The sequence below is a fragment of the Salmo salar genome, chromosome 14, assembly GCF_965601325.2.
Source record: "Salmo salar chromosome 14, fSalSal1, whole genome shotgun sequence".
NCBI classification, from domain to species: Eukaryota; Metazoa; Chordata; class Actinopteri; order Salmoniformes; family Salmonidae; genus Salmo; species Salmo salar.
The window spans coordinates 38,700,528-38,725,157 of record NC_138304.1 but is presented as its reverse complement, the minus strand read 5'-3'; the positions used below and the strand labels follow the sequence as shown (position 1 = coordinate 38,725,157).

The 24,630-nt window shown below is 45.2% G+C and overlaps 1 protein-coding gene across 1 annotated transcript in view; it reads left to right on the top strand.

Moving 5' to 3' along the window:
* The first annotated feature begins 6,058 nt into the window (after window positions 1–6,058).
* The window catches only part of LOC106569458 (ephrin type-A receptor 4), a 72,311-nt gene continuing 53,739 nt past the window's right edge, over window positions 6,059–24,630 (top strand). The window contains exons 1-4 of the mRNA XM_014140822.3: window positions 6,059–6,299; window positions 6,631–6,698; window positions 11,245–11,553; window positions 11,726–12,080. Coding sequence (XP_013996297.1) covers window positions 6,212–6,299; window positions 6,631–6,698; window positions 11,245–11,553; window positions 11,726–12,080 — 820 coding nt within the window. The 5' untranslated portion in view covers window positions 6,059–6,211. The remainder of the gene's footprint in view (window positions 6,300–6,630; window positions 6,699–11,244; window positions 11,554–11,725; window positions 12,081–24,630) is intronic.

Below are 24,630 nucleotides of genomic sequence, written 5' to 3'. Positions count from 1 at the left end.
AGTTAATGCTTTGCCATCGGCCGGCTGGTGTAGTGCTGCTTTGTAGTGTGGGTGTGTGTCTGTCTTTGTGTCTGTGTGTGTGTGGTGTGTGTGTGTGTGTGTGTGTTCTGTCTCCTCAGTACAACAAGGACCTGATAAAGGGAAAGGTGATGATAAGCAGTGCAATCATCTGAGTTTATGAGTCTAGTCCTCCACTGTAGTAATCCCCCTTATAACACAGTTCTTATCACACACACATGCATGTAAACACACTTCACTTTGTTTCCTTCCCTGCGCTCACAAGACAGATCTAGAGAGAACCTTTAACCACCTCTCTCTTTCTCTCTCGCCTTCTCGCTCTCTCTCTCTCCCTCTCTCTCTCTCCCTCTCTCTCTCTCGCTCTCTCTCTCCCTTCCTCTGTCTCCACCTCTTCTGGGACTTTGATTTATCGTAGCTCTCGTGCTCTGTAATCATGTTTGTTTTCAGTAACAGTGGCAAGTGAGTCTGTGTTTATTTAGTGGTGCTCCCATACAGTGTCATGTATGTGTGGTAATGTGTGTGTGTGTTTGAGTTGAGCGGACTGCGAATGATGTCCAACACAAAATAGCTGACTGTTTGCATAAGCAAACGTGCGTGTGCGTGCCTGTCCACATATGTTTCACCTTGGGCCTCTCTCCCACTCGCTCTCCCAAAATGGTGGAAGAGGCTGAATAAGTACTATGTCATTAAGCGTGAATTAACAGCAAAGATTTAGATATTAGATTACAATGATTCTCATTCACAAAGGTCACATCCACAAACAAAACACACACACACACACACACACACACACACACACACACACACACACACACACACACACACACACACACACACACACACACACACACACACACACACACACACACACACACACACACACACACACACAGAGAGAGAGTGAAGCATCCTCTTGACTGACATAATTAATGGCTGGTGAATAGTGGTTAGCCCTAAGCCCTATTCCTGGATAAATATCATCCATCAACAGACTGACACAAACTACCAAGACAGATGGGAATCATGGTACATTCCCTCCTGGGGGGAGTAAGGACACACACAAACGCACACACATGCACGCAACGGCACACACGTGCGCTCACCCACACCCATTAGAGGAACTATCAGTGGTTAGTTATACACAGAAATATGAGTCGGGGTGGAGACCTCAGGATGTGTGAGAGAAGGAGATTTTGAGGGGTCTTTTTTCAGGGCAGTCTCTTATCCCTCTCTGTGGAGCTGTCATACAGAAGCACCCCAATAGGTCACAATGCTAAAGGAGGGGAGACGAGCGAAGAGAAAAGTTTTCATGTGGTTTGGTCACACACACACGTGGGGTGAGAGGCAGGATGGAGCCTGCGGGGTCACCAGGTGACCTCACGGTGTGCCATCACAGACCGTGCTGACAGACAGACCATGGAATCTACCACCACCCTCCACGCTCTCCTTTTCTCTCACTGCTCATCTTTCTATCTCAGTCCCTCACTGCCTCTCTCTGTCTTTCTCTCATTCACTCTACCCATCTCTCTATTTCCCTTGGGACAGTGATCTGTTCATTCTGTTGAAGTGTACCAGGTGGAGAGAGGGAGGAGGTGTTCCCCTGTTCCTGAGGAGTGGGAAGCCAACAAGACGCCAGCACAACAGATGCTTGGTGAAGAAAACCCGTGCTGCATCCATCACTCCACCTTACAGATGTAGGATATTGTTGTGTATTTCAGTTTTAAAAAGGCTTCTGAAGTTTTTTAACTTCCACTTTGAAATTTCACTTTTGCCCAAATGAAAAATGTATCAACCCCTACAAAAATCTCCATGAACTATAATCCACATAATAATTAACATTTCCCGTTGCTGAAGGATTATTTTCCTACTGTAGCAAACTGGCTCAAATTAAGGTCCTATACTGTACATCTGTACATTACTACACACACTGACTCACAGATACCCACACATAGACCAACACGAAAAAAGTTATAATTCTATCACACACTGAAAAAAGAAAGACAGCGAGAGAGAAAGAGAGGAAGGGAAGGAGAGGGAGGGGGAATAAAACAGGGTCTAGGTTCCTGGCTGTGTTCAGACTAGATTTAGTGAGCAAACAAATCTAGTCTGATAGAAGTGATACTCCTCCTACCTTTTCCTCCTGCCTCCTCCTGCCTCCTCATCCTGCCTCATCATCCCGCCTTCTCCTCCTGCCTCCTCATCCTGCCTCATCCTCCCGCCTTCTCCTCCTGCCTCCTCATCCTGCCTCATCCTCCTGCCTTTTCCTCCTGGGTTTATAGATGACACATGCTGCTCTTTTCTTCCTCTGTTGGCATGGTAAACATTTTCACACACCACACATCCCTAACAGACAAATACCATCAGATACATTATGACATAAGATTGCAAGGTGATGTGCTTTTACCTCTTTAGTGCATAGGAAGGAAAAGAGAGGAGGAGAGGAATCCATGCTAGACTTGATGCACCTGGAGTCTTATTCAGCCAACTCTCACCCAGCCCTTCATCAGAGCAGCCGGTAGCTCAGTGGAATCATGTTCGCGTGTGTGTGTGTGTGTGTGTGTGTGTGTGTGTGTGTGTGTGTGTGTGTGTGTGTGTGTGTGTGTGTGTGTGTGTGTGTGTGTGTGTGTGTGTGTGTGTGTGGTGTGTGTGTGTGTGTGTGTGTGTGTGTGTGTGTGTGTGTGTGTTTCCTCAGAGTGGTGTGACAGATGCTAGCAAGCGCTAGGTCTCGACGCTACGCCTCTGGCATGTTAATGATGCTCTGTTTTTAACTGTGGGGTTTGGACACACACACATGAACATACACACACAAACACAAATATATTCTACCCTCTTTCTAAGTTTGAGTCCTAATATAACATGATAAAGTGTGTTGTCAGTTAACCCATACTCTTGTTCATGGAGTGTATGTGATAGAGGAAGCCCCATACAAAAGCTCAACTAGCAACGCTTCTGTCCTCTTTTTCTTCTTCTACTTTGTTCTTAAACACCCACACATCTACATCCCTGGAGAGTTTTCTTAAGCAGGAGGAAGTGAGATGGTGAGAGAGAGAGAGAGAGAGAGAGAGAGAGAGCGAGAGAAAGGGGGGAGATGGTGAGAGAGAGAGCGAGAGAGAGAGAGAGAGAGAGGGGGATGGTGAGAAAGAGGGGGGTGAGAGAGATGGTGAGAGAGAGAGATGGAGGGGGTGAGAGAGAGAGGGGGGTGGTGAGAGTAGAGAGGGGGGAGATGGTGAGAGAGAAAGTGGAGGGGAGATGGTGAGAGAGAGAGAGAGAGAGGATATGCTCGTTGCATACACACACAACAACACATGTCCAATATCTCTCCATACACTGGCATCCCTATAACGTCCTCAGCGATGTGTCTACACAGCAGCTAGACCTAGATTATATATTTGTCACAACACTAAAGGGCCCTTCTGTGAACTTCTCTACACTACAGCTTCTACCACTACTTCTATTACGAGTACTCCATTCTGTGAATGTGTGTGTGGGGAACATGAGGAGTTTGTTTGTGGTTTGAGGAGGGGGTTTGGATAGAGAGATGACTTCACTTTGGCTTCAGAGCCTCTTATGGGGGTTAGTGGGTTGGGGCTTGGTGGGTTTAGGAGTATTCCTTGGGGTGCATGGTGCTCACACACACACACACACACACACACACACACACACACACTCTCACACACACTCACGGACTCACACTCTCACACACTCACACACACTCACACACTCACACACACATTGATTGCCTGTGTATAGTCTCACAATGGAGAGGTGTGGGCAGTATAGGACCATATGGGGCCCTATAGGAACAAAACGTGTGTGGGGGCTGAAGGCTCGGGCCACAGTGGGAGTTCACTGTTCAGACCTGGGAATCCCTCAGGAGAATGGAAACACCATCACGACGGTCATCAATCAAAACTACACTGACATAAACGAGCCTAAACAACGGCCTGCGACTTTACCATGTCACCATGTCACCTCTGCCCTGTGGCGAGGGTCCGCCCACTGGCGCCGGTGTTCGATAGGCCCCTGCCCTCCACAGCTCAATGTGATTGGACACCGGCTCCAGAGCGAAGCCGCTGCCCACTCTCGGCTAATTGGGTCTTTGTGATTGCGCAGTCTGTCGTGGGATTGGAGGAAACTAAAGTTGTGAAAACAGCATTATGGTCAGCGGCGGTGAGTGACGGGGCGATGCGAGGCGATCTCAAAGCGCCAGATGATCTTCCTTGGTCCATTATAGTGCATTATGGGGGATGGGATGGTTTCGCCTCAGCAACCGAAACGACACAAAGACCCTCAGAGCGGGACCCTGGAGACAAACACACACACAGCACACTGTACTAAGGGCCCCGCCCGGACCTGAGAACGGCCCCATACACTGAGATGGAGAGCTTATGGAAAAACACGAATACAATTCACATACAGGCCTCACACACGTTAAGTGCTCCTTCTCAGTCACTAAAATTGAGGTCAACACGGACACATCAAACACAAACAAAAGTCACACACTCTCTATCCAGCTGGACAACAAGTTTCAATATGATAATAAACCTCTTATCCACATCTCAGACTCTCTAGGTAGAGCTCTAAACAAAACACACACAAAACTTGTGTGACTCTATTGAAAGCAATATTAGACATAGATAGTATGGAATTAAAGATAGTAGATTTCAAAGTAGAGCTGGGTGATATGGACAGAAACTTTTATCGTGATAAATGACCTAAATTGCGTAAATAGAACGATAAATGTAGAACATTAATGTGCCCCACTTTTTTTTATTATACTTTAATCTACAACCGCTAGTGTGATGGTTGTAGCCATCAATTGTCCCATTAACAATCACACATATTAGCAAACTTATTGTAATGAACTCTATCAGCAAGATGCCTGCGATAAGGGATCGGTATGGTCGGTTTATCGTCCCAGCTCTACTTCAAAAGGTAGGTGAGATAAATGCCCTACAGTTAAAACAGGTCAGTATCTATTATCTTCAGTTAAAACAGGCTATAGTAAAGGACCAGTATCTATTCTCTTCAGTTAAAACAGACTATAGTAAAGGACCAGTATCTATTCTCTTCAGTTAAAACAGACCTCTACTGAGTGTCTTTGTGCAGCAGCTCCATTGAGAGAGAGAAGGTGTGGGAGGACAGGTCACACACCCCTCTCTTTGTACCTCCTCTGTGCTTTTATAGCCTGCACAGGATGGAGTCTGCCTTTTTTAAAACAGTGTGTATAATGGCTGTGGTGTGTGCTTGACTCAGTGGCATCCCTGTATGGTCGGTGTGAGGCCTTGATCTTTATGGCACAGTAGTGCACTTGTCCCATAACAGCAAAGTTGCTGGTTCAAGAGCCCACTCTGACATGTTATGGTAATAGTATCACAGTTCTTGTTATTTAGATGTTATAGCCTTAGGCTATTGAGATCCACAACCATCACCCCAGATCTCACTGCAGATTGATGTGCGTCAGGTAGGGACATGAGCAAACGACAGGGGGCGCTATCTCCCTCTAGTTTCTCCTCCATCCTTTTCAGTGAGGCATCGTATTCAGCAAGAAACAAGAGGTATAAGTCTTACTATTTGATGTGTTCAATAACGAATATCAATAGCCAACAGTACACACATCCATCTATATTAAACTATTTTGTAGTTGGTTATGAATGGTTGGCTACTTTTGTTTTAAGCTCTAAGCACTTTTCTATGCAACATTTGTCCAATTCAGTCACAAACAAATAACGTTATTATTTGTCACATAATTAATAATTTTCCTGATAAGCTCGACTGTTATCGAAATGATCACGGCATATTGGCTCATCATGAATAATTGACGCAGCTGAAGTCATGACCGCTTTCTCAGGTAGGCAGGTCTAGTCATGATGTTGTCACACTATTGTGACTTGTTAGAAACATCAGTAAAACAGTAAAAATATTAAAACATTACAACATAGTCTACACAAACATAACATACAATTCACAAGTTACAAAAACATACATAAAAGGGCCTGCTGTGCCAGCAAGAGAGCACAGAAGAGAAGAGACCTACAACATGCGTCAGAGGAGCGTGAGACCGCCCTGCGCCACAAGCGTTCGCCTCGCGCGGAGTAGGCTGTAATTCCCACACTCATTCAATTCTCCCACTGGGACGAAGCAACTACAGTCCGTGCGCGGAGCTAAACGGAGACACTTCCATACAGGGCAAATGGCTGCGAGTTTCTGCAGAACGACTTGTGCGTTTATATGGATGTTTGCAGTTGTTTCAACCGCTCGAGTATATCCACCGAACGAAGGTAAGGAGTGGAGTGTTTTTTGAGTATTTTGGGGGATTTAGGGAGGGTAACGTTACGGTTATCCGCAGTATTTGGTTAGGCTACTCGCCGTGTCTTCATTGAGGGTCCGTTTCGGTCCCCTCTTTTCGACTACTGGACACTGATAGATCTTATTATTTGGTAATAATAACATTTTAACGTGTTTACACATTTGGAGTAGTGTGCACATCGGTTGGTTCAGCAAGTACCAACCTGCTTTGGATACGCTCCGATAGATATACAATGAGGAATGCCCCTTATCTATCCAACCTGCTGAAATCACTTTCCTTATCTCTGTAACTGTGTGTTTCAGTGACATTACTGGACACAAGGACAGTTCCCGGGGAGCTGAAATGGGCAGCCAATCCCACAGAAGGAGGGGTGAGTGAAGACTAACCTACTTAAAATCAAATCAAACTTTATTTGCCACATGCGCCAAATACAACAAGTGTAGACTTTACTGTGAAATGCTTACTTACAAGCCCTTAACCAACAGTGCAGTTCAAGAAGAAGAAAATATTTACCAAGTAGGCTAAAATAAAAAGTAATAATATAGAGTAACACAATAAGAATAACAATAACGAGGCTATATACAGAGGGCACCGGTACCGAGTCAGTGTGCAGGGGTACAGGCTAGTTGAGGTAATCTGTACATGTAGGTGGGGGCAAAGTGACTATACATAGGTAACAAACAAACAGCGAGTAGTAGCAGTGTACAAGGGGGGGGTGGTGTCAATGTAAATTGTCCGGTGGCGATTTTTATGAATTGTAAGCTGTCTAATGGCTTGGGGGTAGAAGCTGTTGAGGAGCCTTTTGGTCCGAGACTTGGCGCTCCGGTACCACTTGCCGTGCAATAGCAGAGAAAACAGTCTATAACTTGGGTGACTGGAGTCTGACAATTTTATGAGCTTTCCTCTGACACCGCCTATTATATAGGTCCTCGTTCGCACTACCCTATGTAGCGCCTTACGGTCAGATGCAGAGCAGTTGCCATACCAGGCGGTGATGCAACGAGTCAGTATGCTCTCGATGGTGCAGCTGTAGAACCTTTTGAGGATCTGGGGACCCATGCTAAATCTTTTCAGTCTCCTGGGGAGGAAAAGGTTTTGTCGTGCCCTTTTCACGACTGTCTTGGTATGTTTGGACCATGATAGTTCGTTGGTGATGTGGACACCAAGGATATTGAAACTCTCGACCCGCTCCACGACAGCGATGTTAATGGGGGCCTGTTCGGCCCGCCTTTTCCTGTAGTCCACGATCAGCTCCTTTGTCTTGCTCACATTGAAGGAGAGGTTGTTGTCCTGGCACTACGCTGCCAGTTCTCTGACCTCCTCCCTATAGGCCGTCTCATCGTTGTCGGTGATCAGGCCTACCACTGTTGTGTCATCAGCAAACTTAATGATGGTGTTGGAGTTGTTTGGCCATGCAGTCGTAGGTGAACAGAGAATACAGGAGGGGACTAAGTACACACCCATGTGGGGCCCCAGTGTTAAGGATCAGCATGGCAGACATGTTGTTGCCTACTCTTACCACCTGGGGGGCAGCCCATCAGGAACTCCAGGATCCAGTTGCAGAGGGAGGTGTTTTGTCCCAGAGTCCTTAGCTTAGTGATGAGCATTGTGGGCACTATGGTGTTGAACGCTGAGCTGAAGTCAATGAACAGCATTCTCACATTGGTGTTCCTTTTGTCCAGTTGAGAAAGGGCAATGTGGAGTGTGATTGAGATTGCGTCATCTGTGGATCTGTTGTGGCTGAATGCAAATTGGAGTGGCTCTAGGGTGTCAGGGAGGATGCTGTTGATGTGAGCCAGGACCAGCCTTTCAAAGCACTTCTTGGCTACCGACGTGAGTGCCATGGTGCAGTAATCATTTAGGCAGGTTACCTTTGCTTCCTTGGGCACAGGGACTATGGTGGTCTGCTTGAAACATGTAGGTATTACAGACTCGGTCAGGGAGAGGTTGAAAATGTCAGTGAAGACACTTGACAGTTGGTCCGCGCATGCTTTGAGTACACGTCCTGGTAATCTGTATGGCCCAGCGGCTTTGTGAATGTTGACCTGTTTAACCTCTCCTAGGGTAGGTGGGACGAAATCGTCCCACCTACGCAACAGCCAGTGTAATCCCGTGGCGCGATATTCAAATACCTTAGAAATGCTATTACTTCAATTTCTCAAACATATGACTATTTTACACCATTTTAAAGACAAGACTCTCGTTAATCTAACCACACTGTCCGATTTCAAAAAGGCTTTACAACGAAAGCAAAACATTAGATTATGTCAGCAGAGTACCCAGCCAGAAATAATCAGACACCCATTTTTCAAGCTAGCATATAATGTCACATAAACCCAAACCACAGCTAAATGCAGCACTAACCTTTGATCTTCATCAGATGACAATCCTAGGACATTGTTATACAATACATGCATGTTTTGTTCAATCAAGTTCATATTTATATCAAAAACCAGCTTTTTACATTAGCATGTGACGTTCAGAACTAGCATACCCCCCGCAAACTTCCGGTGAATTTACTAAATTACTCACGATAAACGTTCACAAAAAACATAACAATTATTTTAAGAATAATAGATACAGAACTCCTCTATGCACTCGCTATGTCCGATTTTAAAATAGCTTTTCGGTGAAAGCACATTTTGCAATATTCTGAGTAGATAGCCCGGCATCACAGGGCTAGCTATTTAGACACCCACCAAGTTTAGCCCTCACCAAAGTCAGATTTACTATAAGAAAAATGTTATTACCTTTGCTGTTCTTCGTCAGAATGCACTCCCAGGACTTCTACTTCAATAACAAATTTTGGTTTGGTTCAAAATAATCCATAGTTATGTTCAAATATCCTCTGTTTTGTTCGTGCGTTCAAGACACTATCCGAAGTGTAAAGAAGGGTGACGCGCCCGACGCGTTTCGTGACTAAAAAATTATAAATATTCCATTACCGTACTTCGAAGCATGTCAACCGCTGTTTAAAATAAATTTTTATGCCATTTTTCTCGTAAAAAAGTGATAATATTCCGACCGGGAAACCGTGTTTACGTTCAAAGAGAGAGAAAATAAAAACATGGGGTCGCCTCGTGCACGCGCCACAGTCTCATTGTCCTCTGATAGACCACTTACCAAAGGCGCTAATGTTTTTCAGCCAGGGGCTGCCTCGACATCATTCAGCTTTTTCCCGGGTTCTGAGAGCCTATGGGAGCCGTAGGAAGTGTCACGTTACAGCAAAGATCCTAAGTTTAATAAAAAGAGTCAAGAAGCCCAAGGAATGGTCAGAATCTTCTCAGGTTTTTGCCTGCCATATGAATTCTGTTATACTCACAGACACCATTCAAACAATTATATGCATATTCTAGTTTCTGGGCAGTAGTAATAACCAGATTAAATCGGGTACGTTTTTTATCCGGCCGTGCAAATACTGCCCCCTACCCTCAACAGGTTAAAGGTTTTGTTCACATCGGCTACCGAGAGCATTATCACACAGTCATCCAGAACAGCTGGTGCTCTCGTGCATGCTTCAGTGTTGCTTGCCTCACAGCGAGCATCAAAGGCATTTAGCTCGTCTGGTAGGCTCGCGTCACTGGGCAGGTCGTGTCTGGGTTTCCCTTTGTCGTCCGTAATAGTTTTCAAGCCCTGCCACATCCGACAAGTGTCAGAGTCGGTGTAGTAGGATTCAATCGTAATCCTGTATTGACGCTTTGCTTGTTTGATGGTTCGTCTGAGGATATAGCGGGATTTCTTGTAAGAGTCCGGATTAGTCTCCCGCTCCTTGAAAGCGGCAGCTCTAGCCTTTAGCTTGATGCGGATGTTGCCTGTAATCTAACAATGACTACTTCAGTGACAATGTGAAGATGGACTGCATTCTACTGCACCCTCCAACTCTCTCTCTTACTCTCTCTAACACTCTTTCTCTCTCTCTTTTTCTCCCTCACTCTCCCTTTACAACCTCTTTGTTGGTTTAAGTTATTGGTGAACTTGACTTCTCTCCAGACTCCTTTCCAGTGTCCCTTGGTTCATTTTATTTTACTGAACTGCTTGATTGACAAGGTCCTGGTCCCCATGCACTGAGCCCTTTGATTGCCAGAACCCCCCCACCCCTACCCCTCCACACACACACAGACACACACTCACACTCCCATCTTCACATCACAGTCGGGGCCAGTTTACAGCTTCATGACCAGGTCCTATTGAATACCTCTATACACTCTCTGGCCTGCTACATCTAAAGCTCTCGACAGCAGGGTGAAGACACATTATTATTATTATTATTATTATTATTACATGGTAATAAGATGCCAATTACACATAGTTAGACGAGTTCACCATACAGCCCCATACAATGTCCTTGATAAACTATCCAAGATAAAAGCATGGAAGGTTTTGTAGTCACTGAAGCTGATTAATGATTCTAAATGATGTTGGGGTCTCCCGAGTGGCGCAGTGGTCTAAGGCACTGCATCACAGTTGCTAGCTGTGCCACTGGAGATCCTGGTTCGAGTCCAGGCTCTGTCGCAGCCGGCCGCAACCAGGAAACCAATGGGACGGTGCACAATTGGCCCAGCGTCGTCTGGGATAAGGGAGGGTTTGGTCGGCAGGGATGTCCTTGTCCCATCGCACTCTAGTGACTCCTGTGGAGGGCAGGGTGCAATGCACACTGACACAGTCGCCAGTTGTAAGGTGTTTCCTCCGACACATTGGTGTGGCTGGCTTCTGGGTTAAGCGAGCAGTGTGTCAAGAAGCAGTGCGGCTTGGCTGGGTTGTGTTTCAGAGGACGCATGGCTCTCGACCTTCGACTCTCCCAAGTCCGTACGGGAGTTGCAGCGATGAGACAAAACTGTAACTACCAATTGGGTACCACGAAATTGGGGAGAAAAAGGGGTCTAATAATCGGAATGTTTGTGTGTGTGTGTTGCCAGTGGGAGGAGGTGAGCATCATGGATGAGAAGAACATCCCCATCAGAACGTACCAGGTGTGTAACGTGATGGAACCCAGCCAGAGCAACTGGCTTAGAACCGACTGGATCCCTCGATCTGGAGCGCAGCGAATCTATGTCGAGATCAAGTTCACCCTCCGGGACTGTAACAGCCTGCCTGGAGTCACTGGCACCTGCAAGGAGACCTTCAACCTCTACTACTATGAGTCTAACAATGACAGAGAGCACTACATCAGAGAGAGCAACTTCCTCAAGATCGACACAGTGGCAGCCGACGAGAGCTTCACTCAGGTTAGGACTCTTGCTTTGTTAATACTCTCTCTGTCAAAGTTTCAGATCTGACGGTATGTTGATTTGATGTTGTTTTTTCAGTGTAAAAATTACCATGAGGTAACATTGTGTTGCAATGGCTATTGATAATTATTAATGATATTATTATTATTATTATTATTATGATGATCAGGTGGACATCGGGGATCGCATCATGAAGCTAAACACGGAGGTGCGTAATGTAAAGGTCACAACCCGGAAGGGTTTCTACCTGGCGTTCCAGGATGTTGGCGCCTGCATCGCTCTGATCTCCGTTCGCGTTTTCTACAAGACCTGCCCCCTCAGCATCCGTAACCTGGCAACCTTCCCAGATACTAACACTGGAGCTGACACTTCCTCTTTAGTGGAGGTCAGGGGGTCGTGTGTGAACCAATCAGAGGAAAGGGAGGAGCCTAAGATGTATTGTGGCGCAGATGGGGAATGGCTGGTTCCCATTGGTGGGTGTGTCTGTAACCCGGGATACGAGGAGAAAGGTGGAGCCTGTCAGGGTAAGGAATTTGATTTACATATATTTCAATTTAATTACCACATTTTATTTGAAATTGTATCGAACCATGGGCTATGCACTTAACTTTAGCTCAGTCGACTAAGTCATCGGCTCTGAGCTCTGGAAGAGACATGGAAATAGGAGAGACTGTCGGGAACAGACGTTCTGAAGACAGTTTTTTATAGCACGCCATTTCTCTCTCTATTAAACACACGGAAACACACACACAGCGGTTGAGGCTCAATGCTTCAGTAGGGAGTGACATACAGCTGTGTGACTATTCTGCCAACCTTATTTATGATGGCCATAGCCGCAGCTATAACTTTTAGACGACTGCGGACCCAGCGGAGGGTGTGTGTGTGTGTGTGTGAGATAGTAGAGAAAGGGGTACCTATCAAATTTTTCTGTATGTGACAGACACCAGGTTCTCTCTCTCCCACTCTCTTCCTCTCTGTGCCTCTCTCTCCATTCATAACTCTCTCTCTTCCTCCATAGTAGAGTTAATGACATCTGAATGCTGTTTTCTTTAACAAGATTGAACTAAACCCTTGACTTTGGTCAGCTTTGATCTGAAGTTAAGGACCGGCTATTTTGAACAGTATATCCTTTCCCCCCACTCTATTAAATCAAGACTGCCCACTCAGGACTGGAGTACTCAAGTGGTGCCAAAGTACTGTCAGACTTAATGACCTACTGGACTGAATATTACATCTTAGCATTTCCATCATGTCACTTAGCGCAGTGGTACCCAACCAGAGCTACTAGGACCCCTGGGGGTACTTGGCCTATCTACAGGGGGTCCTTTTTTTATTTCTTTTTTTACCTTTATTTAACTAGGCAGGTCAGTTATGAACAAATTCTTATTTTCAATGACAGCCTATCAACAGTGGGTTAACTGCCTTGTTCAGGGGCAGAATGACAGATTTTTACCTTGTCAGCTCAGGGATTCTATCTTGCAACCTTTCGGTTATTAGCCCAACGCTCTAACCACTAGGCTACCTGCTGCCCCACTTGAGAAAACTCATGAGACAATAGGCCTACTGGTAAAATGCACATGAGGGGGTACTCCAGGCAGAGCAAAATTTAGTTGGTGGTACAGTAACCAAAAAAGGTTAGGAACCACTGAATTAGTGGACTAGTGACCAACAGGGACAAAGAGAAACCGGGAAAGAACGAGGCAGTGAATGAGAAAAGTACTTTATAGCTCTATAGAGAGCTATGAAGAAAGAGTACCGTCCCCTCCCCCATGGAAGAAATCAAAAGGTGGCCCTCTCTCACAGCCTCGCCTGCCATTGGATGGATACAAGGTGGATAGTGGGAAGGGGGGAGGCATTAATCTTCAATGTGGGCTTGCTAAGGCTTGAGGAGGGTTGTGGAGGGGTGGAGAGAGAGAGAGGGAGGAGAGGAAGAAGGGATTAGTTTATGAATGAGGGAGGAGTTCTATGAGGAGGCCATTGGTGGATTAAGTCATTAATGACAGCCCAGCCTCCCAATTGTTGCTGTGTTGCAGTGTTAGAGGGGGTAAACATGAAAGAGGTTCAGGGTTACCCCCCTCCCCTAATCTTTATCCCCACCTGTGTACCTCCCCTGCAACCCTTCTAACGCTCCAACACAGCAGCAATTGGGAGGCTGGGCTGTCAGTGACGCCTTATGCCACCAATGACCTCCTGATAGAACTCCTTCCCCATTCACATACTAATCACCCCCCCCCCCCCCCCCCCCCCATTAAGAGCAGGGTCATGTCTGCTCTACCAAAACTTGCAACATTACCGCAAAAATGGAAGTAGGGAACTAGTCTGTCAGCATTAAAGACTATAATTGGTTATAGAAAATTGTGATAAATAAAAAAGTATACCAGTTTCATTTAAGGACGTACCGATTCCATGGTTTATGTATGAACTGATACTCAAAACTATGCCGGATTCAAAACTTAGAACTTTTCAATGTAAATTATTATACAAAATTCTTGCAACCAATAGAATGTTATATATACTGCTCAAAAAAATAAAGGGAACACTTAAACACAATGTAACTCCAAGTCAATCACACCTCTGTTAAATAAAACTGTCCACTTAGGAAGCAACACTGATTGACAATAAATTTCACATGCTGTTGTGCAAATGGAATAGACAACAGGTGGAAATTATAGGCAATTAGCAACACACCCCCAATAAAGGAGTGGTTCTGCAGGTGGGGACCACAGACCACTTCTCAGTTCCTATGCTTCCTGGCTGATGTTTTGGTCACTTTTGAATGCTGGCGGTGCTTTCACTCTAGTGGTAGCATGAGACGGAGTCTACAACCCACACAAGTGGCTCAGGTAGTGCAGCTCATCCAGGATGGCACATCAATGCGAGCTGTGGCAAGAAGGTTTGCTGTGTCTGTCAGCGTAGTGTCCAGAGCATGGAGGCACTACCAGGAGACAGGCCAGTACATCAGGAGACGTGGAGGAGGCCGTAGGAGGGCAACAACCCAGCAGCAGGACCACTACCTCCGCCTTTGTGCAAGGAGGAGCAGGAGAAGCACTGCCAGAGCCCTGCAAAATGACCTCCAGCAGGCCACAAATGTGCATGTGTCTGCTCAAACAGTCAGAAACAGACTCCATGAGGGTGGTATGAGGGCCCGACGTCCACAGGTGGGGGTTGTGCTTACAGCCCAACACCGTGCAGGACGTTTGGCATTTGCCAGAGAACACCAAGATTGGCAAATTCGCCACTGGCGCCCTGTGCTCTTCACAGATGAAAGCAGGTTCACACTGACCACGTGACAGACGTGACAGAGTCTGGAGACGCCTTGGAGAATGTTCTGCTGCCTGCAACATCCTCCAGCATGACCGGTTTGGCGGTGGGTCAGTCATGGTGTGGGGTGGCATTTCTTTGGGGGGCCGCACAGCCCTCCATGTGCTCGCCAGAGGTAGCCTGACTGCCATTAGGTACCGAGATGAGATCCTCAGACCCCTTGTGAGACCATATGCTGGTGCGGTTGGCCCTGGGTTCCTCCTAATGCAAGACAATGCTAGACCTCATGTGGCTGGAGTGTGTCAGCAGTTCCTGCAAGAGGAAGACATTGATGCTATGGACTGGCCCGCCCGTTCTCCAGACCTGAATCCAATTGAGCACATCTGGGACATCATGTCTCGCTCCATCCACCAACGCCACGTTGCACCATAGACTGTCCAGGAGTTGGCGGATGCTTTAGTCCAGGTCTGGGAGGAGATCCCTCAGGAGACCATCCGCCACCTCATCAGTAGCATGCCCAGGCATTGTAGGGAGGTCATACAGGCACGTGGAGGCCACACACACTACTGAGCCTCATTTTGACTTGTTTTAAGGACATTACATCAAAGTTGGATCGGCCTGTAGTGTGGTTTTCCACTTTAATTTTGAGTGTGACTCCAAATCCAGACCTCCATGGGTTGATAAATTGTATTTCCATTGATTATTTTTGTGTGATTTTTGTTGTCAGCACATTCAACTATGTAAAGAAAAAAGTACTTAATAAGATTATTTCATTCATTCAGATCTAGGATGTGTTGTTTAAGTGTTCCCTTTATTTTTTGGAGCAGTAAATATATATATATATATATATATATATATATATATATATATATATATATATATATATGGGGGATACAGCCTATCCATCTCTGCAGATTTTGCTGCGAAGAGACAGAATCATTAGATCATTTGTTTTGGTACTGTCCATATGTCGCTTATTTTTGGTCACAGGTCCAGGAATGACTGAGAAATTGTGACATTTACCTGGAGATAACTCTGCAGATAGCACTACTGGGTGATCTGAAAAGTCATAGTCAATCGATCAATAAAAAAATAATATTTTTAGCATACTTTTTTTTTTAAATTTACAATCTGTAGAAATTGTGAGAATAGAAAGGTTCTGAATTTTTGTGAAACATAACAGCATAGTTGAAAAATAATGTCAAATAGAAATCCAATATGGATGGTGTTAAGATATAGATGGGAGTGGTTGAATGGAGCTGAAGGTTGGGACTAATAACAACACGTTAACTAATGTAAAGCATACTGTGTCCGTAAAACGTATATACTACCATTCAAAAGTTTGGGGTGACTTAGAAATCTCCTTGTTTTTTAAATAAAATCAAAACAAAATCCACAAAAATAACATCAAATTGATCAGAAATACACTGTAGATATTGTTAATGTTGTAAATTACTATTGTAGCTGGAAATGGCTGATTTTTAACGGAATATCTACATAGACGTATAGAGGCCCATTATCAGCAACTATCACTCCTGTGTTCCAATGGCACGTTGTGTTAGCTTATCCAAGTTTATCATTTTAAAAGGCTAATTGATCATTAGAAAAAACTTTTGCAATTATGTTAGCACAGCTGAAAATTGTTGTTCTGATTTAAAGAAGCAGTAAAACTGACCTTCTTTAGACTAGTTGAGTATCTGGAGCATCAGCATTTGTTGGTTCGATTACAGGCTCAAAATGGCCAGAAACAAATAACTTTCTTCTGAAACTAGTCAGTCTATTCTTGTTCTGAGAAATGAAGGCTATTCCATGCGAGAAACAGACGCCTCACAAGTCCTCAACTGGCAGCTTCATTAAATAGTACCCCCAAAACACCAGTCTCAATGTCAACAGTGAAGAGGCGTCTCCGGGATGCTAGCCTTCTAGGCAGAGTTCCACTGTCCAGTGTCTGTGTTCTTTTGCCCATCTTAATCTTTTCTTTTTATTGGCCAGTCTGAGATATGGCTTGTTCTTTGCAACTCTGCCTAGAAGGCCAGCGTCCCGGAGTCGCCTCTTCACCATTGACATATATTTGTATTTATTTTTTATTTAACTAGGCAAGTCAGTTAAGAAGAAATTCTTATTTACAATGACAGCCTACCAAAAGCCAAAAGGCCTCCTGTGGGGACAGGGGCCTAGGATAAAAAAATATATATATATAAATATAGGACAAAACACACATCACAACACGTCATAAAGAGACAACAACATAACAAGGCAGCAACACATGACAACACAGCATGGTAGCAACACAACATGCCAACAACATGGTAGCAAAACAACATGGTAGCAACACAAAAACATGGTATAAACATTATTGGGCAAAGTCCACAGCACAAAGGTCAAGAAGGTAGAGATGACAATACATCATACAAAGCAGCCACAACTGTCAGTACGAGTGTCCATGATTGAGTGACTGAGATAAAACTGTCAGTTTGAGTGTTTGTTGCAGCTCGTTCTAGTTGCAGCGAACTGAAAAGAGGAGCGACCCAGGGATGTGTGTGCTTTGGGAACCTTTAACAGAATGTGACTGGCAGAACGGGTGTTGTATGTGGAGAATTAGGGCTGCAGTAGATATCTCAGATAGGGGGGAGTGAGGCCTAAGAGGTTTATAAATAAGCATCAACCAGTGGGCCTTGCGACGGGTATACAGAGTTGACCAGTTTACAGAGGAGTATAGATTTCAGTGATGTGTCCTATAAGGAGCATTGGTAGCAAATCTGATGGGCGAATGGTAAGAACATCTAGCCGCTCCAGAGCACCCTTACCTGCCGATCTATAAATTATGTCTCCGTAATCTAGCATGGGTAGGATGGTCATTTGAATCAGAGTTAGCTTGGCAGCTGGGGTGAAAGAGGAGTGATTACAATAGAGGAAACCAAGTCTAGATGTAACTTTAGCCTGCAGTTTTGATATGTGCTGAGAGAAGGACAGTGTACCTCTAGCCATACTCCTAAGTACTTATGAGGTGACTACCTCAAGCTCTAAACCCTCAGAGGTAGTAATCACACTGGTGAGGAGATAGGCATTCTTCTTACCAAACCACATGACTGGTGTTTTGGAGGTGTTCAGAACAAGGTTAAGGGTAGAGAAAGCTGTGTGTGTGTGTGTGTTTACAGTGAGGGGGGAAAAAGTATTTGATCCCCTGCTGATTTTGTACAGCCGTGTCAATACTGCCCCCTAGCCCTAACAGGTTAACCGACGTAATCCACCCGAGGGGGTTTCAACAGGCTCCTCCATCGCGACGTCCCCTGAAGGCCCATCCGCTAGCCTGCTAGCCACGGCCCGCTAGCTATCTTGAGCATATCGGACTGTTAGCTGAAGAGGTCCATCAGCCAACTTCTTGGGCTACAATACCTATTTTGCCAATTGGCCTGGACCCCTTTTACTGCCTACACGGAGTCCTGCCTATCCATCACAACTGGTCTGCCGACGTAATCGTCCGAGGGGGCTACAACAGACTCTTCCATCGCGACGTCCCCCTAAGGCCCTTCTGCTAGCCCCAGCCCGCAGGCTGTCTGAATCGCCGTGTCTTTTCACCTAGCTACCCACTGGTCCCTATGATCACTCGGCTACGCATGCCTCTCCCTAATGTCAGTGTGCCTTGTCCATTGCTGTTTTGGTTAGTGATTATTGTCTTATTTCACTGTAGAGCCTCCAGCCCTGCTCAATATGCCTTAGCTAGAACCTTTTGTTCCACCTCCCACACATGCGGTGACTTCACCTGGTTTAAATGGTGTCTCTAGAGACAAAACCTCTCTCATCGTCACTCAATGCCTAGGTTTACCTCCACTGTATTCACATCCAACCATACCGTTGTCTGTACATTATGCCTTGAATCTATTCTTCCGCTCCCAGAAACCTGCTCATTTCACTCTCTGTTCCAGACGCACTAGACGACCAGATCTTATAGCCTTTAGCTGTATCCTTACCCTACTCCTCCTCTGTTCCTCTGGTGATGTAGAGGTTAATCCAGGCCCTGCAGCACCTAGCTCCACTCCCATTCCCCAGGCGCTCTCATTTGTTGAATGTAACCGTAAAAGCCTTAGTTTCATGCATGTTAACATTAGAAGCCTCCTCCCTAAATTTGTTTTATTCACTGCTGTAACACACTCTGCCAACCCAGATGTCCTAGCCGTGTCTGAATCCTGGCTTAGGAAGGCCACCAAAAATCCAGAGATTTACATCCCCAACTATAACATTTCCCGACAAGATAGAACTGCCAAAGGGGGTGGAGTTAGCCTGCAGAGTTCTGTCATACTATCCAGGTCTGTGCCCAAACACTTCGAGCTTCTACTTCTAAAAATCCACCTTTCCAGAAACAAGTCTCTCACAGCTACCGCTTGTTAAAGACCACCTTCAGCCAACCTGCTGTGCCCTGGACGCCATATGTGAATTGATTGCCCCCCATCTATCTTCAGAGCTCGTACTGTTAGGTGACCTAAACTGGGACATGCTTAACACCCCGGCCATCCTACAATCTAAGTAAGATGCCCTCAATCTCACACAAATTATCAATGAACCTACCAGGTACAACCCCAAATCTGTAAACACGGGCACCCTCATAGATATCATCCTGACCAACCTGCCCTCTAAATACACCTCTGCTGTCTTCAACCAGGATCTCAGCGATCACTGCCTCATTGCCTGTGTCCGTAATGGGTCTGCGGTCAAACGACCACCCCTCATCGCTGTCAAACGCTCCCTAAAACACTTCAGCGAGCAGGCCTTTCTAATTGACCTGGCCCGGGTATCCTGGAAGGATATTGACCTCATTCCGCCTGTTAATTCTTTAAGTGCTTTCCTCACCATCTTAAATAAGCATGCCCCATTCAAAAATGTAGAACCAGGAACAGATGTAGCTCTTGCTTCACTCCAGACCTGACTGCCCTTGACCTGCACAAAAACATCCTGTGGCCTACCGCATCAGCATCGAAAAGCCCCCGCGATATGCAACTTTTCAGGGAAGTTAAGAACCAATATACACAGGCAGTTAGGAAAGCAAAGGCTAGCTTTTTCAAATAGAAATTTTAATCCTGTAGCTCAAACTCCAGAAAGTTCTGGGACACAGTAATGTCCATGGAGAATAAGAGCACCTCCTCCCAGCTGCCCACTGCACTGAGGCTAGGAAACACTGTCACCACCGATAAATCCACGATAATTGAGAATTTCAAAAGCATTTTTCTATGGCTAGCCATGCTTTCCACCTGGCTACCCCTACCCCGGTCAACAGCCCTGCACCCCCCCCCAGCAACTTGCCCAAGCCTCCCCATTTCTCCTTCACCCAAATCCAGATAGCTGATGTTCTGAAAGAGTTGCACAATCTGGACCCCTACAAATCAGCTGGGCTAGACAATCTGGACCCTTTTTCTAAAATTATCCGCCGCGATTGTTGCAACCCCAATTACTAGCCTGTTCAACCTCTCTTTCATATCGTCTGAGATCCACAAAGATTGGAACGCTGCCGCGGTCATCCCCCTCTTCAAAGGGGGAGACACTCTAGACCCAAACTGTTACAGACCTATATGTATCCTACCCTGTCTTTCTAAGGTCGTCGAAAGCCAAGTTAACAAACAGATCACCAACAGTTTCGAATCCCACCGTACCTTCTCCACTATTCAATCTGGTTTCCGAGCTGGTCATGAGTGCACCTCAACCACGCTCAAGGTCCTAAACGATATCATAACCGCCATTGATTAAAGATAATACTGTGCAGCCGTATTCATCGACCTGGCCAAGGCTTTCGACTCTGTCAATCACCAGATTCTTATCCGCAGACTCAACAGCCTTGGTTTCTCAAATGATTGCCTCGTCTGGTTCACCAACTACTTCTCAGACAGAGTTCAATGTGTCAAATCGGAGGGCCTGTTGTCTGGACCTCTGGCAGTCTCTATAGGGGTGCCACAGGGTTCAATTCTCGGGCTGACTCTCTTCTCTGTATACATCGATGATGTCGCTCTTGCTGCTGGTGATTCCCTGATCCACCTCTACGCAGACGACACCATTCTGTATACTTCTGGCCCTTTGGACACTGTGCTAACTAACCTCCAGACGAGCTTCAGTGCCATACATCTTTCCTTCCGTGGCCTCCAACTGCTATTAAATGCAAGTAAAACTAAATGCATGCTCTTCAACCGATCGCTGCCGCACCTGCCTGCCCGTCCAGCATCACTACTCTGGACGGTTCTGACTTAGAATATGTGGACAACTACAAATACCTAGGTGTCTGGTTAGGCTGTAATCTCTCCTTCCAGACTCATTATTAAGCATCTCCAATCCAAAATTAAATCTAGAATCAGCTTCCTATTTCGCAGCAGAGACTCCTTCACTCATGCTGCCAAACATACCCTCGTAAAACTGACTATCCTAGTGATCCTTGACTTCGGCAATGTCATTTACAAAATAGCCTCCAACACTCTACTCAGCAAATTGGATGCAGTCTATCACAGTGCCATACGTTTTGTCACCAAAGCCCCATATACTACCCACCACTGCGACCTGTATGCTCTTGTTGGCTGGCCCTCGCTTCATATTCATTGCCAAGCCCACTGGCTCCAGGTCATCTATAAAACTTTGCTAGGTAAAGCCCAGCCTTATCTCAGCTCACTGGTCACCATAGCAGCACCCACTCGTAGCACATGCTCCAGCGGGTATATTTCACTGGTCACCCCCAATTCTACCTTTGGCCGCCTTTCCTTCCAGTTCTATGCTGCCAATGACTGGAACGAATTGCAAAAATCACTGAAGCTGGAGACCCATATCTCCCTCACTAACTTTCAGCATCAGCTGTCAGAGCAGCTCACAGATCATTGCACCTGTTCATAGCCCATCTGTAAATAGCCCATCCAACTACCTCATCCCCATATTGTCTTTTTTTTCTCCTTTGCACCCCAGTATCTCTACTTGCCTATTCATCTTCTGCACATCTATCACTCTAGTGTTAATTGCTAGGCTGTAGTGGCGAAGCCATTACAATTTATTTCTTGCCTTACCTCCCTAATCTTACCTCATTTGCACACACTGTATATAGATTTTGTTCTATTGTTATTGACTGTACGTTTGTTTATTCCATGTGTAACTGTTGATTGTGTCACACTGCTTTGCTTTATCTTGGCCAGGTCGCAGTTGTAAATGAGAACTTGTTTTCAACTGGCCTACCTGGTTAAATAAAGGTGAAATAAAAATAGAAGAAAAGAAATAGTGCGTGTGGGTGGTATCTGTGTGTATGTGGGTGGTATCTGTGTGTGTGTGTGTGTGTGGTATACAGTTGAAGTCAGAAGTGTACATACACCTTAGCTAAATACATTTAAACCCAGTTTTTCACAATTCCTGACATTGAATCCCAGTAAAGATTCCCTGTTTTAGGTCAGTTAGGATCACCACTTTATTTTAAGAATGTGAAATGTAAGAATAATAGTAGAGAGAATTATTTATTTCAGCTTTTATTTCTTTCATCACATTCCCAGTGGGTCAGAAGTTTACATACACTCAATTAGTATTTGGTAGCATTGCCTTTAAATTATTTAACTTGGGTCAAACGTTTGGGGTAGCCTTCCACTAGCTTCCCACAATAAGTTGGGTGAATTTAGGCCCATTCCTCCTGACAGAGCTGGTGTAACTGAGTCAAGTTTGTAGTCCTTGCTTGCACACACGTTTTCAGTTCTGCCCACGAATGTTCTATGGGATTGAGGTCAGTGCTTTCTGATGGCCATTCCAATACCTTGACTTTGTTGTCCTTAAGCCATTTTGCCACAACTTTGGAAGTATGTTTGGGGGTCATTGTCCATTTGGAAGACCCATTTGCGACCAAGCTTTAACTTCCTGACTGATGTCTTGAGATGTTGCTTTAATATATCCACATCATTTTCCTCCCTCATGATGCCATCTATTTTGTGAAGTGCACCAGCCCCTCCTGCAGCAAAACACCCCCACAACATGATGCTGCCACCCCCGTGCTTCACGGTTGGGATGGTATTCTTCGGCTTGCAAGCCTCCCCCTTTTTCCTCCAAACTTAATGATGGTCATTATGGCCAAACAGTTCTATTTTTGTTTCACCAGACCAGAGTACATTTCTCCAAAAAGTACCATCTTTGTCCCCATGTGCAGATACAAACCGTAGTCTGGCTTTTTATGGCGGTTTTGGGACAGTGGCTTCTTCCTTGCTGAGCGGCCTTTCAGGTGTCGATATAGGTGTCACGTCCTGACCAGTAAAGGGGTTATTTGTTATATTATTTGGTCAGGACGTGGCAGGGGGTATTTGTTTAGAGTGTTTCGGGGTTTGTTGGGCTATGTGTTTTTGTAGAGGGGTGTTTGATTTGAGTGTTCTAGGGTTTTGGTTTATGTTCTATGTTAGTATATTTCTATGTTCTAGTCTAGTCTGTTTAGTTTATTGATTTGGCCTTCAATTGGAGGCAGCTGTTCCTCGTTGCCTCTGATTGAAGGTCCTATGTATAGGGGTGTTTTGGTAATGGGAATTGTGGGTAGTTGTCTCCTGTTTAGTGTCTATGCACCTGATAGGACTGTTAGTGTCGTTCGTTGTGTTTTGTATACGTGTTTTGTTTGTTTTTCCTTCTTTTCACAATTAAAGAAGATGAGTATACATTTTCCCGCTGCACCTTGGTCCACTCATTACGACACCCGTTACAATAGGACTCGTTTTACTGTGGATATAGATACTTCTGTACCTGTTTCCTCCAGCATCTTCACAAGGTCCTTTGCTGCTGTTCTGGGATTGATTTGCACTTTTCGCACCAAAGTACGTTCATCTCTAGGAGACAGAACGCATCTCCTTCCTGAGCAGTATGACTGCTGCATGGTCTCATGGTGTTTATACTTGCATACTATTGTTTGTACAGATGAATGTGGTACCTTCAGGCATTTGGAAATTGCTCCCAAGGATGAACCAGACTTGTGGAGGTCTACAAAATAAATTCTGAGGTCTTAGCTGATTTCTTTTGATTTTCCCATGATGTCAAGAAAAGAGTCACTGAGTTTGAAGGTAGGCCATGAAATACATCCACAGGTACACCTCCAATTGACTCAAATGATGTCAATTAGCCTATCAGAAGCTTCTGAAGCAATGATGTCATTTTCTGTAATTTTCCAAGCTGTTTAAAGGCTCAGTCAACTTATTGTATGTAAACTTCTGACCCACTGGAATTGTGATGCAGTGAAATAATCTGTCTGTAAACAATTGTTGGAAAAATGACTTGTGTCATGCACAAAGTAGATGTCCTAACCGACTTGCCAAAACTATAGTTTGTTAACCATGGAGTGGTTGGAAAAACAAGTTTTAATGACTCCAACCTAAGTGTATGTAAACTTCCGATTTCAACTGTATGTGTGTATGTGGGTGGTGTGTATGTGAGTGGTGTCTGTGTGTGGGTGGTGTGTGGGTGGTGTCTGTGTGTGGGTGGTGTCTGTGTGTGGGTGGTAATTTTGTGTGTATTTGTGGGTGGTGTTTGTGTGTACAGTGCCTTCAGAAAATATTTACAACCTGTAACGACGGTCGTCAGGAATGGACCAAGGCGCAGCGGGTTGAGTGCTCATAATTAACTTTTTAATGAAAACACTTATACAAACAAAACGATGGACGACAAATACAGACTTGAAGGCAACCGACAGCAATTCAAGTGACAACCTCCCACAAATACAAAAAATATATAGGACTCTCAATCAAAGGCAACTAGACAACACCTGCCTTCAATTGAGAATCCACACCCCAATTAACTAAACATAGAAACAGACCAACTAGAAAGAACAGACTAACAGAG